General features: G+C 41.8%; 1 protein-coding gene across 1 annotated transcript in view; it reads left to right on the top strand.

Moving 5' to 3' along the window:
• The first annotated feature begins 3,219 nt into the window (after positions 1-3,219).
• Positions 3,220-15,398, top strand: part of LOC112217306 (protein lin-28 homolog B-like) — a 35,908-nt gene continuing 23,729 nt past the window's right edge. Inside the window, exons 1-2 of the mRNA XM_042300584.1 lie at positions 3,220-3,442; positions 4,110-4,300. Of these exons, the coding sequence (XP_042156518.1) occupies positions 3,433-3,442; positions 4,110-4,300 (201 nt within the window). The 5' untranslated portion in view covers positions 3,220-3,432. The remainder of the gene's footprint in view (positions 3,443-4,109; positions 4,301-15,398) is intronic.

The raw sequence follows: 15,398 nt of genomic DNA on the forward strand, positions 1-15,398 counted from the left end.
CCCTATTTGTTTATAATGTAGGCCTACGTGGATTTGAATTGTTGATGCCTACAATTTAATAATTTATTCAAAGATAATAATAATTTGCTTAAGTTATAGTCTTAAACCCCATTACAGGAAATAGTTAGGCTACATTTGATTGCATTTCAAATAAATGACTCTTATTGGAACGAAAAGTGCATTTAAAATAATTTTATTTAGTCTAAATAGACAGGATTGCCTTGTTGCTATGCTCAAACAAAGACACCCACATGTCCAACTATGGGCATTATACACATATTATACTTAAAATATTCGCTTATAAAAATGTCTATTAACGAAGTATATAATTAAGTTACTTTCTGTCACGAAATCAAGTAAAAATTTGCATACAATGTTTTATTGGGCATCAACGCTTTTATAATGTTGGCCTTGGCAGGGAATGTGAACCATACAGAATCAGAATGTTATTATTTTAGCCTTCGAAGGATAGCCTAAAATACATTGCCAGTAATAGCCTACGCTTGTGGATGATTACTGATGCATTTCAAATGAGGATTTACCCCAGTGTTTTACCCAAAAGGCTCAGACTTTTCTGTTCCATCTACCGGCACCCGTGGCTCTGGCGGACCTCCTCTAACTTGGAACCAATGCAAGGCCCTGGGTACTTTTCAGCTCTCATTTTACATAACAATGGCCAACTGTGAACTTTAACACCTCACAAATCAACAGTCTTGAATGATTCAGGGGTGTTGATCGCCACATGTCTTTAGTGTCAAGCCCCTGATGGAAACACGATTACACTATAGCTTACGTTAATATAAAACACTGGCGGCCCACTGGTGTGGGGTTAAGTCTCATTGGAAAAACACCAAACATAGCTCTGTTCGGTCAGAAAAAGCCCTTCCCAGGATATGAGTGAGTCGATAACATCTGACACCGTTGACCGGCCCTGTGACCCAAACCATCATTTTTGTGGCCACTGTGGAGCCCTCCTCACCGCATCTTCAAACAGAGAATTTGCGCGGGGGTTGGGCAGGGCCGGCCTTTGTTGGAGGCATGAGGTAAACTCGTAAATTCCGGAGGGTGGGCTCTTTGGTGTTGCTTTGCTGCTGGTGGGTGGGGATGGGTTGCTGTTGATTAATTCCTTCCCAACGTGTTTTTCCCCTTTGACAGTTTTGCGACTGGATATTGACTGAGCTGATAAATTGTTAGTGCGCGTGCGAAACATCAGACTCATGTTTCCAGCCATACTCTCGTAGGCATAACCTACTGCGAATAGCCGCGGGAACCCGTTCGGGGGTAGGGGTGCTGCGATTTTCTTTTGTGCCCTTGCTGAAGAGGTCTATATTGGTCAGCTGATACAGGACTAGTAAAGGCCCAGCGCACCCCCCAGTACCCCTCTTTTTTAAACTAAAAGTATTTGAGTGTTTAATGTATTTGAGTGTTTACCAGTATTTGTAACTTGAGTCTGATAATTATCTGTACAAAACAGTTATTATGATAATACTTGTGGAATATACAAATACTTGCTTGATATATATTTTCTAGTTTCTTGAAATACTTTGCAAATGCAACTTATTTCTATGTGAAAACTGACATGGCCTATTCATTCCTTTTCAGTAGATGCTTTTATCCAGAGCAATTTACAGTAGTAAGTGCATACATTTTCATACTGGTCCACCATGAACCCACAACCCTAGTATTGTAAGCAACATGCTCTACCAACTGAGCCACATCATACCATCACAACCCACTCAATTACTGTATTGTGCATTGTTTTTCTTCAGGGTGATAAAAAGTCTACAGGTGCAAACCTAGATGACCCTCCAATACAGTAATGTACAATTTACATGTAAGGATGGTAAATTAATACTGCACAAAAAGTGGTTGTTTTCCATGTAATTTGACAAAGAAAAACATTTAATTTGATGTGGATGTTTTGTCTTTGTCCATAACTTCCACTGTTCCCGGGACAGGACAACAACTCTTACAATTCCAACTATTGATTTCTGAAAGATACTGTTCTTAATTAAACTACTGTTTTGGTAAAGCAGAGATGTTTTGCCTGCCCTACAGATGTAAAGAAGTCTACATCGGTCCACTAATACTAGTAAAGGCCCAGTGCACTACGTTTGTGATATTTTCTTTTTCTTAAACAATATATATATTTTCCCCGATTTTTCAGGGGTTGCAGCACCCTCAACACCCCTAGTTCCTGCAGCTATGTCTGTGCAGATGTTGTCCATTGTTTGATTTGTCCTGAATGTTAAGTTCTGAAGGATCACACATGCTACCCACCCCTCAATTTTATCAATGAAAATCTTGGCAGTGTATCAGGCCTTTATAACCATACGTATACCACTTAAAGTTAACCAAATAATTCATAGGCTGTAGCCTATACTAGATGTGTGATTGAAGTCTTCGCCTACATCTAATAGTTTCTGCAAGAGAAGGAGGAATATGGGGCTGGTCATGTGAACATTAACTCAATGTAGGCGTAAATACGTTTCTAAAATGCATAAGGAAAATTATATTTACTCAAAGGTTAATGAATACAATCTTTAGGTTATTATTTGGCGATATGTTTAACGAATTGAATTGACCATTTTTGTAAATGCAGCAATGAATTATGTTCAACAAACAATTGTAATCTATCAATTTAAAATAAACCCCCCAATTCCCAATCTCATAATGATTAGGGCTATTTTACCACATGTAGCCCGCTGAATCGAGCTCAGAAACGTAGGAAAAATAAAGTAATATAGTCCTATAAAAGAAGCAGAATCACATATTTAATATTTACTGCACCAGATGTTTGTTTGCGTAAATCTTTTTTTTCAGTCTTTATATTTCCAATGTAGTGCATTTAGCTGTTGTTAATCAAATATGACATTTTAGAAATGGTTAATTTGGCTGTTAAAATTTGCATTGAGGAGTTGAAAACAAGGTTGACCATTGCAAAGTGGACTACCTACTGCCATTCACACGACTCTCTACCGACGTTGTAAAATGTTTTTTGCAAGATAATGGGTATGTGACCTAGTCCATCCTTTTATAAAAGAGTGTTATTGTGAGGACACAACTGACCACTGGGACCTTATAATCGGTTCCGAGTCCGTTTCCCTCGCTGCACTCCCTTCCCTGGATCCGTACTGAAATTAGCAGCAAGAAAGCGTGTCATTGACAAAGTCACGTGTCTAGAGGCACAGCCAGCAAGCGAGCGGATGAGAAAGGGAACGAGCGAGTGCAAGCGCTCGAAGTGGATTGAGTGTGGAAGGGATTGAAGGAGAGACATGACAAAATATCAAGAGGGAAAGCACGCACTACCATGCGAGCTAAATTTGCGACCGCTGGAATAGAGGATGTCGGATTAATGGTGACTATTATAACCCGTTTTCGCAGAGGAAGCTTTTCGATTGGGACTTTGGAAGAGAGGGTCCACGGGGAAACATGGCCGAAGGTTATTCTGCAATTATTTTCTATTTTTTTGCGCTTACTTTTTATTCTGATGGTATTGAGGGGGATCTGCGAGGGACTATTGTTATATATCCTATATGTTATGTACCGCCCACGATTATTGCCATGTGAAAATATGCCTTGGGATCTTGTTGGAGCAGTTTGTCAACGGTAAAGAGCGTATTTTGCCCAACTGGGGCTTGCATGGGGAACCATGTGTGTAGCCTACACCTGTCCTTTGAGTTTCATACAATGCTGGTTAAACGTGGTAGATGCACGCAAATATGCTCCAGAATAAAAAAAAACGTTGAGCATGCATTTGCAAAGGCAAAGCGATCAATTGCAAATCGCTGACCGTTGTGTAGTTAGAAACCCCACAAGTAGCCTGTTTTACACCACTTTGCGTTTATGTTCGAAACATTCTACCATGCGCCAGTTCACGCTTAGGTGATCTCAAATCGTTTTGTGGGGAGAATTGGAGCAAAGACGAACCTCACACAACGTCCAGTGATCTTTTCAACAAACCGGGCTCCATAAAAGTTGTTTATAGGCTACTACTCGGCCTACTATCCGCGCGCACGACTATAGGGAAAATAGCCTACTTGGGCACCTTCTACACCTGTTTATCAATACATACTGTATTTAGCTAACTACTTTCATTTGACTTTTAGGAGGGGCGGTTAAAGGTGGCGCAGAATGCACCGCCAAATCGGCGGAGCAGGAAGAGCGGATTCTGCCCCAGCCTCTGTCGGGAGCAGGCCACTGCAAGTGGTTCAATGTTCGAATGGGGTTCGGATTTATATCAATGACCAGCAGCGAGGGGAGCCCCCTAGACCTCCCTCTGGACGTATTTGTCCACCAAGTAAGTTCTCCCGAACGAGAAAAGTCTTCCACGTTGATGTTGTGCTGCTGTGAGCTTGGGTTGTGGGCATTGGGCATCTACCTCGTTGGGCGCAATCCTCCACCCCATAGACTACGTTATAGCCTACCCCACCTTGTTAATGATAAGTAATGTTTCAATAGGCTAGGTCAAGCAGCACAGGTCTATCATTTCTAAAAGGGTAATTACTGGATTTTAATTCTACAAAATCGGTTTATTAACCTGTGTCCATGCGTGGCAATAACATCACGTGTTAATGCGAAATAGTGACACACTCTTAGGCCAGTGTTGGTTGCAACATTTGTATCACTTAATGATTGTGATATTGTAACAGTTCAAGTGTGTTACTTTGAATCATCATGACGTTTCTCTAGCATGTGTATATATATATATATGGCACACACAACATGCTGTGGGTTTCCTTAAAGTGACACGTTCCCTCGTTCACTTCCCCTTGAACTTCGTGGAGGGAGAACACCAGTTGTATGACAGTTTTGTCGTTTTTCTATTGCCTCATGGACAGGGAGATTATGCTTCATGGCCCACCATGTCGGAAACGTGCTCAAATACTTTGAGTAAGTAGCCTACAAGAAAATATACATCAATAGAATGAAACAGAAAGAAACATCCCACTCAGTCTAGAAACACTGTTTGTTTTTGTTGACAGTAAGTGCTAAACGCTGTCATTTGAGTACTGGTACAATTGCTTGGTCGAAAGTTACAACATGGATAGTTTGGGTGTGTAGATTTTCATTCGAGTTCACATTCTAATAACCCATCCATATTTTCAGCTGATTCTGTTGCCGTTAAATAGCTATTTTTTACGGTCCAATAAAGTCGCTTTTAAAGACTCAAGAGGAGAAACGAGAAGGGAGTAGTCATTTTCACCATCTTATTTTCCCACACGGTTTGGCGGTGGAGGTGCTTTTATTGTGGTCTCACGGGAAGTTATTTTATTGAACTGGGAGAGAACATTCTGGTTCAAAGATGTAAGCGCCTAGCACGGCCCCAACCGAAGTCTTGAAAACATCTGTCAAACACGAGTGAGTAACAAGAGAGTTTACAATGATGAATTGCGCAGCTTTAAGCTGCTATGCTGCAGCTGTAGCTGCTACCATTGAGGTCTCCTGGTGAATTTGGGCGAACATGTTTCCTTGTTGCTGTTGTGTTGGCTACTCCCATCTGAAAAAGGAACTCTGAATGTCTTAAGATGTATTTCAGTATTTGCATGCTGGCTAAGTTCTTGGTTCATTGATCAGTTATTTATATTGTCTCCCTAATAATATTCAAATGATTAGAGCGCCATGCTGGCATATAGTATTTTATTTTCACGTACTGTGTGTTCCTGTGTCCTGTTGATATTTCAGCAGAAGACATTTATGTGAAGAAACAACCGAAAGACATAACTTGCAGCACAGTAGAAGACAATACACCCTGTTGTTCATGCAGTGTACTATATTTTCCTTTGCAGGGGAAATCCAAATGAGCAGAATAGGTTGAGAATTCGAATCAATCATAGCCATTAGTGGATATGTCAGATGTACCTACTTTAGCCTTGCAAGCTTCCTCCCTGGTGTGTGCTTAGAGAAGATGTGTGCTTAGAGGGAGAGAGAGAGCCCTGCTGAAGTCAAATAAACATTGTCTGGCGTGCAGTTTCTTAGCCTGGGCCTGAGCACAGAAATAAATAGAACACCATTGGGCTATTAATAGGCCTATGCATTATAGGCTCTTGTATCTCTATGGTACAGATTTAGATGTAGACATTTCTTAAACGTTTTCATGGTCTAAATGTAGAGGAATACACACATTCACAATATAATAATAATGATTGTCATGATGTTGATAAAACCCCTACAGAATTCTATTGGGCCATGTCTTATAAACGTTCATGATTGTAGAAGAACGAGCTACTTATAGCCCTGCCAATCGTTATGTTTATAAGGATGTTGCTGAATTCCTGCAGAATTCTGTTGGGCCATTTCTTATAAACGTTCATGATTGTAGAAGAACGAGCTACTTATAGCCATGCCAATCGTTATGTTTATAAGGATGTTGATAAAACCCCTACAGAATTCTATTGGGCCATTTCTTATAAACGTTCATGATTGTAGAAGAACGAGCTACTTATAGCCATGCCAATCGTTATGTTTATAAGGATGTTTATAAAACCCCTGCAGAATTCTATTGGGCCATTTCTTATAAACGTTCATGATTGTAGAAGAACGAGCTACTTATAGCCCTGCCAATCGTTATGTTTATAAGGATGTTTATAAAACCCCTGCAGAATTCTATTGGGCCATTTCTTATAAACGTTCATGATTGTAGAAGAACGAGCTACTTATAGCCATGCCAATCGTTATGTTTATAAGGATGTTTATAAAACCCCTGCAGAATTCTATTGGGCCATTTCTTATAAACGTTCATGATTGTAGAAGAACGAGCTACTTATAGCCCTGCCAATCGTTATGTTTATAAGGATGTTGCTGAATTCCTGCAGAATTCTGTTGTCTAGCAATAATAGCAATCATTATGATGCCGATAATGAGGATAATAATACATACTTTTCTTAGAAATGTGTATGAATTCCAATTCAGAGGAATACACACATTCATAAGATATAATTCTGCGGAGTCTTATAAACGTTCACGATCCAATTCAGAGGAATACACACATTCATAAGATATAATTCTGCGGAGTCTTATAAACGTTCACGATCCAATTCAGAGGAATACACGTGCTCATTCATAATGTTGGAATTACTACTGTAATACTGTTGTTAATGATGACAGTGTAGTCTTTCAAATGTAAATCATCAACTACCAATGAAATTGCCAATTCAGTAGGGATGTGCATCTTCCCTTTCAAGACGATTCAACAGAAATCTAGATACATGGGCTCTGATACTATTCACAGGAACGATCCGTTTTAGTTTGAAATTATTAGGTTCGATGCGATACTATTCGATGCCCCAACATTTGTTGCATAAAAAACATACATTTTCCATTTGAAATTCATATCTGCTGATGATGGAGCTCATGAGCTGGGCCTCTCTGAGCTGGGCCTCTCTGAGCTGGGCCTCTCTGAGCTGGTTCTCTCTGAGCTGGTTCTCTCTGAGCTGGTTCTCTCTGAGCTGGGCCTCTCTGAGCTGGGCCTCTCTGAGCTGTGCCTCTCTGAGCTGGTTCTCTCTGAGCTGGTTCTCTCTGAGCTGGTTCTCTCTGAGCTGGTTCTCTCTGAGCTGGTTCTCTCTGAGCTGGGCCTCTCTGAGCTGGGCCTCTCTGAGCTGGGCCTCTCTGAGCTGTGCCTCTCTGAGCTGGTTCTCTCTGAGCTGGGCCTCTCTGAGCTGGGCCTCTCTGAGCTGGGCCTCTCTGAGCTGTGCCTCTCTGAGCTGGGCCTCTCTGAGCTGGGCCTCTCTGAGCTGGGCCGGTCTGAGATGACTTCTGTCTGTGTGTAGATGTGTGTGTAAATTATGTGTATGTACAATGTTGGCACCTGAGCTGAGCCATAGGAGAGGCATCTCCCACTATCAGATTAGGGGGTGCAATGTAGCCTGTTTTTTGTCTCCCCATTTTGGTTCTGAAATAACCATCACCCACAAATTAACATGTCATTTTTGCAGATGAAGTGTTTGACTAGTCAATATATCAATATTTATATTTTACAAATGTAGCTATGACATAGCCAATGAATATATAGCACAACTTTGGATTTCACCCACATCTCAAAATCAAATGGTTTTTACCATTTGGAAATGTTTCCGTAGAGATCTTCTTTACTCCTCTTGCTTCGGCCATGCAGTGCACCTCACAAAAGGGATTGCTCATTATGAAATGATCAACTTTACCCTGTATATCTAAAAATGACCATATACATGGAATTGTTTAAAGCAAAACTACCAAAACTGTTGGTGATGGTGAACCTGAACAATCAAAGTAAAATATATTATATTATATAATATTATATACCTGTTTAGCAGGTATAGTCAGATAAGTTGGCTCTCCAGTAGCTTACTTTTATTCCAGTAAAACACAATGTACAACAGGTTATCACTCAATGAATAAAGCACAATTTCATGCAAGCTGAAGGTGCCTCGCTGATGTGCAAGATCCAGAACAGGCCCCCTACCTCACTGTGGTCAGTGCACAAAACAACTATATTACTGAAAAGTTTATTGATGGGACAATTTTACGTTTGAATGCATAAAAACCTATCTAGAGTTTAGAATGTAACCTTGTGGTAGGGTTGATTGGGGGGCCATGTATGCTTGTTTTTCAGTTGCAGACATGCCTGATCAGTTATATTACGTAGCCTCAAAGGTTGGAGAGCTGACACACACACACACACACACACACACACACACACACACACACACACACACACACACACACACACACACACACACACACACACACACACACACACACACACACACACACACACACACACACACTTTCCTGTTATGGGGTATTTCTGTTGCTTGCTTCTTGGGAAGATTGGACCATTTGTAAATATTATCTCCAAAGATAAAGACACATTTTGTCCCATGGAAAAAATATCATTTGAGTGCAAGATTCAGATTGGGCTCCAGTTTGTGACAATGTGTGATAATTTTCTATGCATGCAGGAATTATTGAGATAATGAGAGGGGGACGGGGGAGGGGAGGAGAAAGAGAGAGAAAATGAATGAGGTAGAGACTAAAGGGGGAGGTTAGGAAAGAAGAGAGTGAACAGGGACAGAGAGAATGGTGGAAGAGAGGGGATTGGGAGGACGGGAGTAAGAAAGGTAGTTAGAGGGAGAGAAAGGAGAGGTTATGCAGAAGAGGGAAAGAGGAGGGGTTGGAGAAGCAAATGAAGGAGGGGGCAAGGGAAGGAAGAGTGGGTCGGAGGGAGAGGGACAGAGGGGTGGGGAAAAATAACAGGAGAGTGGTAGGAAATACATTTGTGATGGGGAAGTAGATTAGAAGAGGGATAAATTAGTGATGGGGAATTAGATTAGAAGAGGGAGGCAGGTAGGAAGAGGGAGAGCTAGATAGAGAAGGAGCGAGAGGAGGTAGAGAGTGAGAGGTAGAGAATAAGAAAGAGGCAAAGAGAGCGGGGGAGAGAGGAGAGAGAATAGAGGAAGAGAGAAGGATATAAAGAGGTAGAAAAGGAAGGAAAGCGAGAGGAGGTATAGAGAGGTACAGAAGGGAAAAGAGAGAAAGGAACAAAAGAGAGTAGGTAGAAAAGAATGAGAGATAAAGAGCTCGAGATAAGGAAAGATACAGAGGGAGAGAGAGAGGTACAGAGAAAGAGGGAGGTAGAGAAGAAAAAAGAGGGAGAGGTATAACGAAGGAGACCGAGGATGTAGAGGGACAGAGAAAGAAAGAAATAATGAGCTAGTCCCATCTTGACCCCAGAGAAATCTTCCCAGGGGGGGCCAAACATCAGGGGGGTTCCCGTCCAATCACTTCCAGTGTGTGTGTGTGTGTGCGTGCTTCTCTATATGACCACTACTACTACCTTGTGCCAGCGTTGCACCCGCACTATGACACATTTTTATTCAGTTAGTTTGATTATTTCACCAGTGATGATTTATGATGAATTACATTAATGCATTTCCTCTTTTGGAGATTAAATGTAAGACTCTTCTGTCTTTGTGTTGCTTGAGCACCTCACATTTTCACGCTTGGATGTTTAGCTGGCACATCAATCAACCCATTGCTATTTACCCACAAGTCTCTTTTGGTGTGTGTGTGTTTGCACAAGTGCATGTATTTTTCAGTTGCTTTTTTCTGTTCTTGCCAGCAGGTCCACTCCTTAATAATATTTGAGCACTTGGAGATTTTGGTTTTGTGTGCATGCATGCATGTGTGTGTTAAAGTGGGCCCCTAGTGAGATTTGTTTTGTATTTTTATTTAACCGTTATTTAACTAGGCCAGTCAGTTAAGAACAAAGTCTTATTTACAATGACAGCCTACTTTAAACCCCCCCTAGCCAGACCCTCCCCTAACCCGGACGATGCTGGGCCAATTGTGCGCTGCCCTATGGGACTCCCGATCGAGGCCGGTTGTGATACAGCCCGGGTACAAACCCAGGTCTGTTTTGATGCCTCACAGGCCAGAGGTTGATCTCAATGGCGATGCAGTGCCTTAGACCGCGATGCAGTGCCTTAGACCGCTGCGCCACTCGAGAGGCCATTGGGATTAACCTCTGGCCTGTGTCTCCATTTGGCATGCAAGCCCTACCCCTCCCCAGTCCCTGCCACAGACCCACCTCCCCCTCTTTACTTCAATGCTTAAAAACCGCAGAAGAAGAAAGTGGAGCGGTCATGTGACTTCCTGTCCATATATGGGGAATGTGATTGGTCATTTGAAAGGTAGAGTGTGAATTCAAGTAGAAGTGGTGCTAGAGATGTTTCTTTCTATTGACATGACAAACAGACATGTTGTAGAATAGACCCATTCCACTTTTGGTGGGTGATCTGTTTTCTTGGTATTGTCTAGAACAACAAAGGGTTTGGTTTTGGCATTGCTTCTGAAGAAGCTTGGTGGATTTGAATGTGTTTTTTATGTAACTGTTTTGTGTGTTTCTGTGAAGTTGTATGAAGTTAAGTGTTTTATTTCAGGAAAAACATTTTTGTTTTACTTGTTCAGTTTGTTTGCTTCTAGATAAGGTCAGTTTTATTTCAGCCTTTATTTAGAGAGTTTGTTTTTGTTTTACTTGTTCAGTTTGTTTGCTTCTAGATAAGGTCAGTTTTATTTAGATAGTTTGAAAGACCCTTTGTTCTCAATGACCTAAGACCCTGGATCAAAAACTCTTGGTTGATTTGTCATTGTCACGTTGCACTTCCCTCAAAGTTTAAATTATTCTAGTTTTTTTTTACTGTTGGTTGTTTTTGTTGATACATTTTTTAAAGGAAGGAAAGTGGCACAACAAACTGTTAGTTACCTTAGTTGGCAAATAGCAACACAGTAGCCTGTGGATCTTGTTTGTGAAAATGTTCCATGTTTTTAATGCCTGTCGTTTGTTTACAGGATAACATTATGATATAAGTTATTGGTAGCATGTATTTGTAATGAGTTTTGATCCTATATTTACTTGTTGTTGAACCTGAGTACGAAATGCTGTTTTAATGCAACCAAATTAGCATTTGGCTAACATGTCACTAGCATTCACCTAGCATTTAGTTAGTATTTACCTAGCATTTAGCTACTATTTACCTAGTGATTTAGCTAGTATTTACCTAGCAATTAGCTAGTATTTAGCAAGCATTGACCACAAGTCTTTATGGTTATGATCTTAACTCATCTGGAGGAAATAAGGCAGACTAGTTCATTTTTGTAGAAACAGGAAAAATATGGAAACAAATAATAAGATAATTAATGGTTAATATAAAACATAATCCACAACTTTTAGAATTGTGTGTAGAAAGAGCAAACCAGTAAATGTTCAATAGTTGGTCTGAAACTTCATTTGATAATAGGCAACCTGTTTCTAAAACGTAATGTTGATGTTAAGGAAATAGTAAACAATTTCAGTGTGGCCCTCCGGACCTCGTTGAAGAACAAATGTGACCCCCCGGCAAAAGGAGTTTGACACCCCCGATCTGAAGTCTGTTTATGAATCCAGCAGTAGGTTTAATTCTGGTTACTTCCAAGATGAATTGTGAACATTGTTCATTTTAGTTTATATACTGATGGTATTGAGCTTTGTTTTAAGAAGACAAAGTGTAGTCAATGAAACAAAATATTGTCTTAATTTTAAGGAGAGCTACATGTACCATGTTAGCAATACTTTTTAATTTTTTGAGGAATACGGTTTAGAAATATCTGAACTGCAGTTTGTATATGTACACAAGGTAGCCAGGCTGGTGAATTGTTATGGAAGAGCAACCTTTTAGTGGCAAACCACATTTAATTTGTGTAATTTTATTCCTTTACTATTACAGATGTATATTTAGCTTGACAATTAGCATGATTCTGAATTGAAATGCCACTTGTTTACATTTGATTTGTAGACGCGTTTAGATCAGGGTCATGTTCATTAGGCACCACATCGACGAAAACAAATTGAAATGTTCTATTGCAAAACAGTTTCTGTTGCTATAATACTCACAACCTAGCAGTAGGCTTCATCACGCTCCTGTTTGCTTTTGTTTGAAGTGAGAAACTTTAACGTTACACTTTTTGAACAGTGGGCGATTTAAATTACAATTGAAAGACAAAATAAATGCAACTCTATTTTTAATGTTGACCTGTGCTTTTTGCCATTATTTTATATGTCTCCCATTTTCAATGAAGTGAATTCAGATTTTCACCCCACTTACTACTACTATTGTATTCTTTCTCCCCAGCCACCTAACCTAGGTTAATTTCCTCCCTTTCTGATAAACCTTTAGCAGAATGATCTAGTGCCCACCAACCCCCTCTGATCAAACACAGGGCTGTTGTTGGTTTGGGCAGAGGGGAAACGGGAACACTCTTTATTGTTTGATGGGGGGGTTGGGTAGAGGTCAGGGGTTAGGGGCTGTAATGAAAACGTGCGGAGGGGTGTCAGTGCGGTGAGCTTTTGGCTTTGTTGGTGGTTCGCTCTGGTGTTTTCTTCCCCCTCTTCTTCTTTGGTTTATATGCATCCTGTTGGGTCATATCCATCTGTGACGATCGGGGCCAGCTTTGTCCACTTAGCATTTCCTGTGTGTAAAAAGCTACTTAATATCGTCACCCATTCCCTTCTGCTCCTAGCCCTCCACCACACACACCCACATACACACACACACTCACACACACACACTGCTTCCACTATGCAGCTCCGCTCCGACCAGTAGCTCCATCCAACGATGAACACTCACACAGCCATGCGTCACCATGGTGAGACAAGAGGAGCAGGAGGTCTCATATCCTCTTCTCTCACTCTCCTCTCGTTCCACTTCCTGGATTGATTACTGTGACTGGTGATGACGATGGTTTGGAGGATGATGAAGAGGAAAGGTTATTTCGATCTAGGCTGCTGGGTTCATTGATTGCTGTCTCCATCTCAGTTCACACACACACACACACACACACACACACACACACACACACACACACACACACACACACACACACACACACACACACACACACACACACAAACGTTCTGATTGTAGGCTTATAAGCATAATAAGCACAAACACCTACGAATAATCAGGATTTGGTCTGAGTGTGTTTACCAGTGTGTATGATCTGTTGCTGAGTGATGTTTTCGTTCATCTATTTTTCCATCATTCTTTTACCAGGTATGTTGGAAGAGAACACAATCTCTTTTACAGAAATTTTGGGAGAAATTTAGTGGAGGGAAGAAGAGGACGATTTCATTTGAATGTGGAGCTGGGTATATTACATGGGTTGTTCTCAGGACAGACAGGCAATTGGGAGGAGTGTGGGGGATTGGTTGGCTGGTGTGCTCTCTGCCTGCCTGTCAGTGGGTCCTCTCTCTGTGGGGGGAGGGGGTTTCTGCCCCTGACCCAGGGATTTCTGGAGCTGACCTGCGGGGCTCCTAATCAAATGGGGGTTTTGTTCCAGGTCGTTCCTCGTCCCTCCTGGGCCTGGCCTGATCAGGAGTTGCTCCTCCATTGGAGCTGAATAGAATGCGCTGGTGGAATTTCCATGGGCTCACACCCTCCCTGTCCCCCCCACCCCCATCTCTCTCTTTATCTCCTCCCCTTCTCCCTCTTGTGCACACCCCACCCTGTTCCAGGCAACTCCTTCATTTTGTTCTCTCTCTCTCTCGCTCTCTCTTTCTCTCTCACTCAACTATTACCGCCCCAACAGATCCACAGATGATGCAATCTCAATTGCATTCCACACTGCCACCTAAATGAGAGGTATACCGATGTGAGAATGCTGTTCATTGATTATAGCTCAGCATTCAACACCATAGTCCCCTCCAAGTTCTTCACCAATCTTGAGACCCTGGGACTAAACACCCCCCTCTGCAGCTGGATCCTGGACTTCTTGACGGGCCGACCCCAGGTCTTGAAGGTTGGCAACGTAACTTTCGCCATGCAGACCCTTAACAAGGGGTCCCCTCAGGGATGTGTGCTTAGTCCCCTCCTGTACTCCCTGATCACCAGCGATAATGAGACAGCCTATAGGGTGGACGCCAGTGACAACAACCTCTCCCTCACGCCCCCATCCACATCGACAGGGCTGTAGTAGAGCGGGTCAACAGCTTCAACTTCGTCGATGTCCAAATCACTAAGGACTTAAAATGGTCTACCCACAACGCACACAGTTGTGAAGAAGGGGCGACAGCACCTCTTCCCCCTAAGAAGGTTGAAAAGATTTGTCATGGGCCATCAAATCCTCAAAAAGTTCTACAACTGCATCTTTGAGAGCATCTTGACTAGCTGCATCACTGCTTGGTATGGCAACTGCACCGCCCTCACTCGTATGGATCTATAGAGGGTGGTGCGGACAGCCCAGTACATCACCCGGGCCGAGCTCCCTGCCATCCAGGACCTCTATATCAGGCGGTGTGAAATGAAGGCCCGGAAAATTGTTAGACTCCAGCCACCCAAGCCATAGACTGTTCTCTCTGCTTCTGTACAGCAAGCGGTACCAGAGCAACAAGTCTGACACCAACAAGCTCCTGAACAGCTTCTATCCTCAAGCCATAAGACTGCAAAATAGCTAACAAAATGTCTACACGGACTATCATTGACCTTTTTGTTGCACTGACTCTATGCACACTCACAGGACTCTACACACTCACTCACAAAAGCTCACACTACAACAAACACACACACGCACATATAATCAACATATAAGCTGCTGCTACTCTGTTTATCATGTATCTTGATGCCTAGTCCTATACACTCAGTATCTACCTCTACCACTCCAGTATCCCTGCACTGCTACTCTGTTTATCATATATCTTGATGCCTAGTCCTATACACTCAGTACCTACAGTTGAAGTTAGAAGTTTACATACACTTAGGTTGGAGTCATTAAAACTCATTTTTCAAACACTCCACAAATTTCCTGTTAACAAACTATAGTTTTGACAAGTCTGTTCGGACAACTACTTTTACAGACAGATTATTTCACTTATAATTCACTGTATC

The sequence above is a fragment of the Oncorhynchus tshawytscha genome, linkage group LG18, assembly GCF_018296145.1.
Source record: "Oncorhynchus tshawytscha isolate Ot180627B linkage group LG18, Otsh_v2.0, whole genome shotgun sequence".
Classification (NCBI taxonomy): Eukaryota; Metazoa; Chordata; class Actinopteri; order Salmoniformes; family Salmonidae; genus Oncorhynchus; species Oncorhynchus tshawytscha.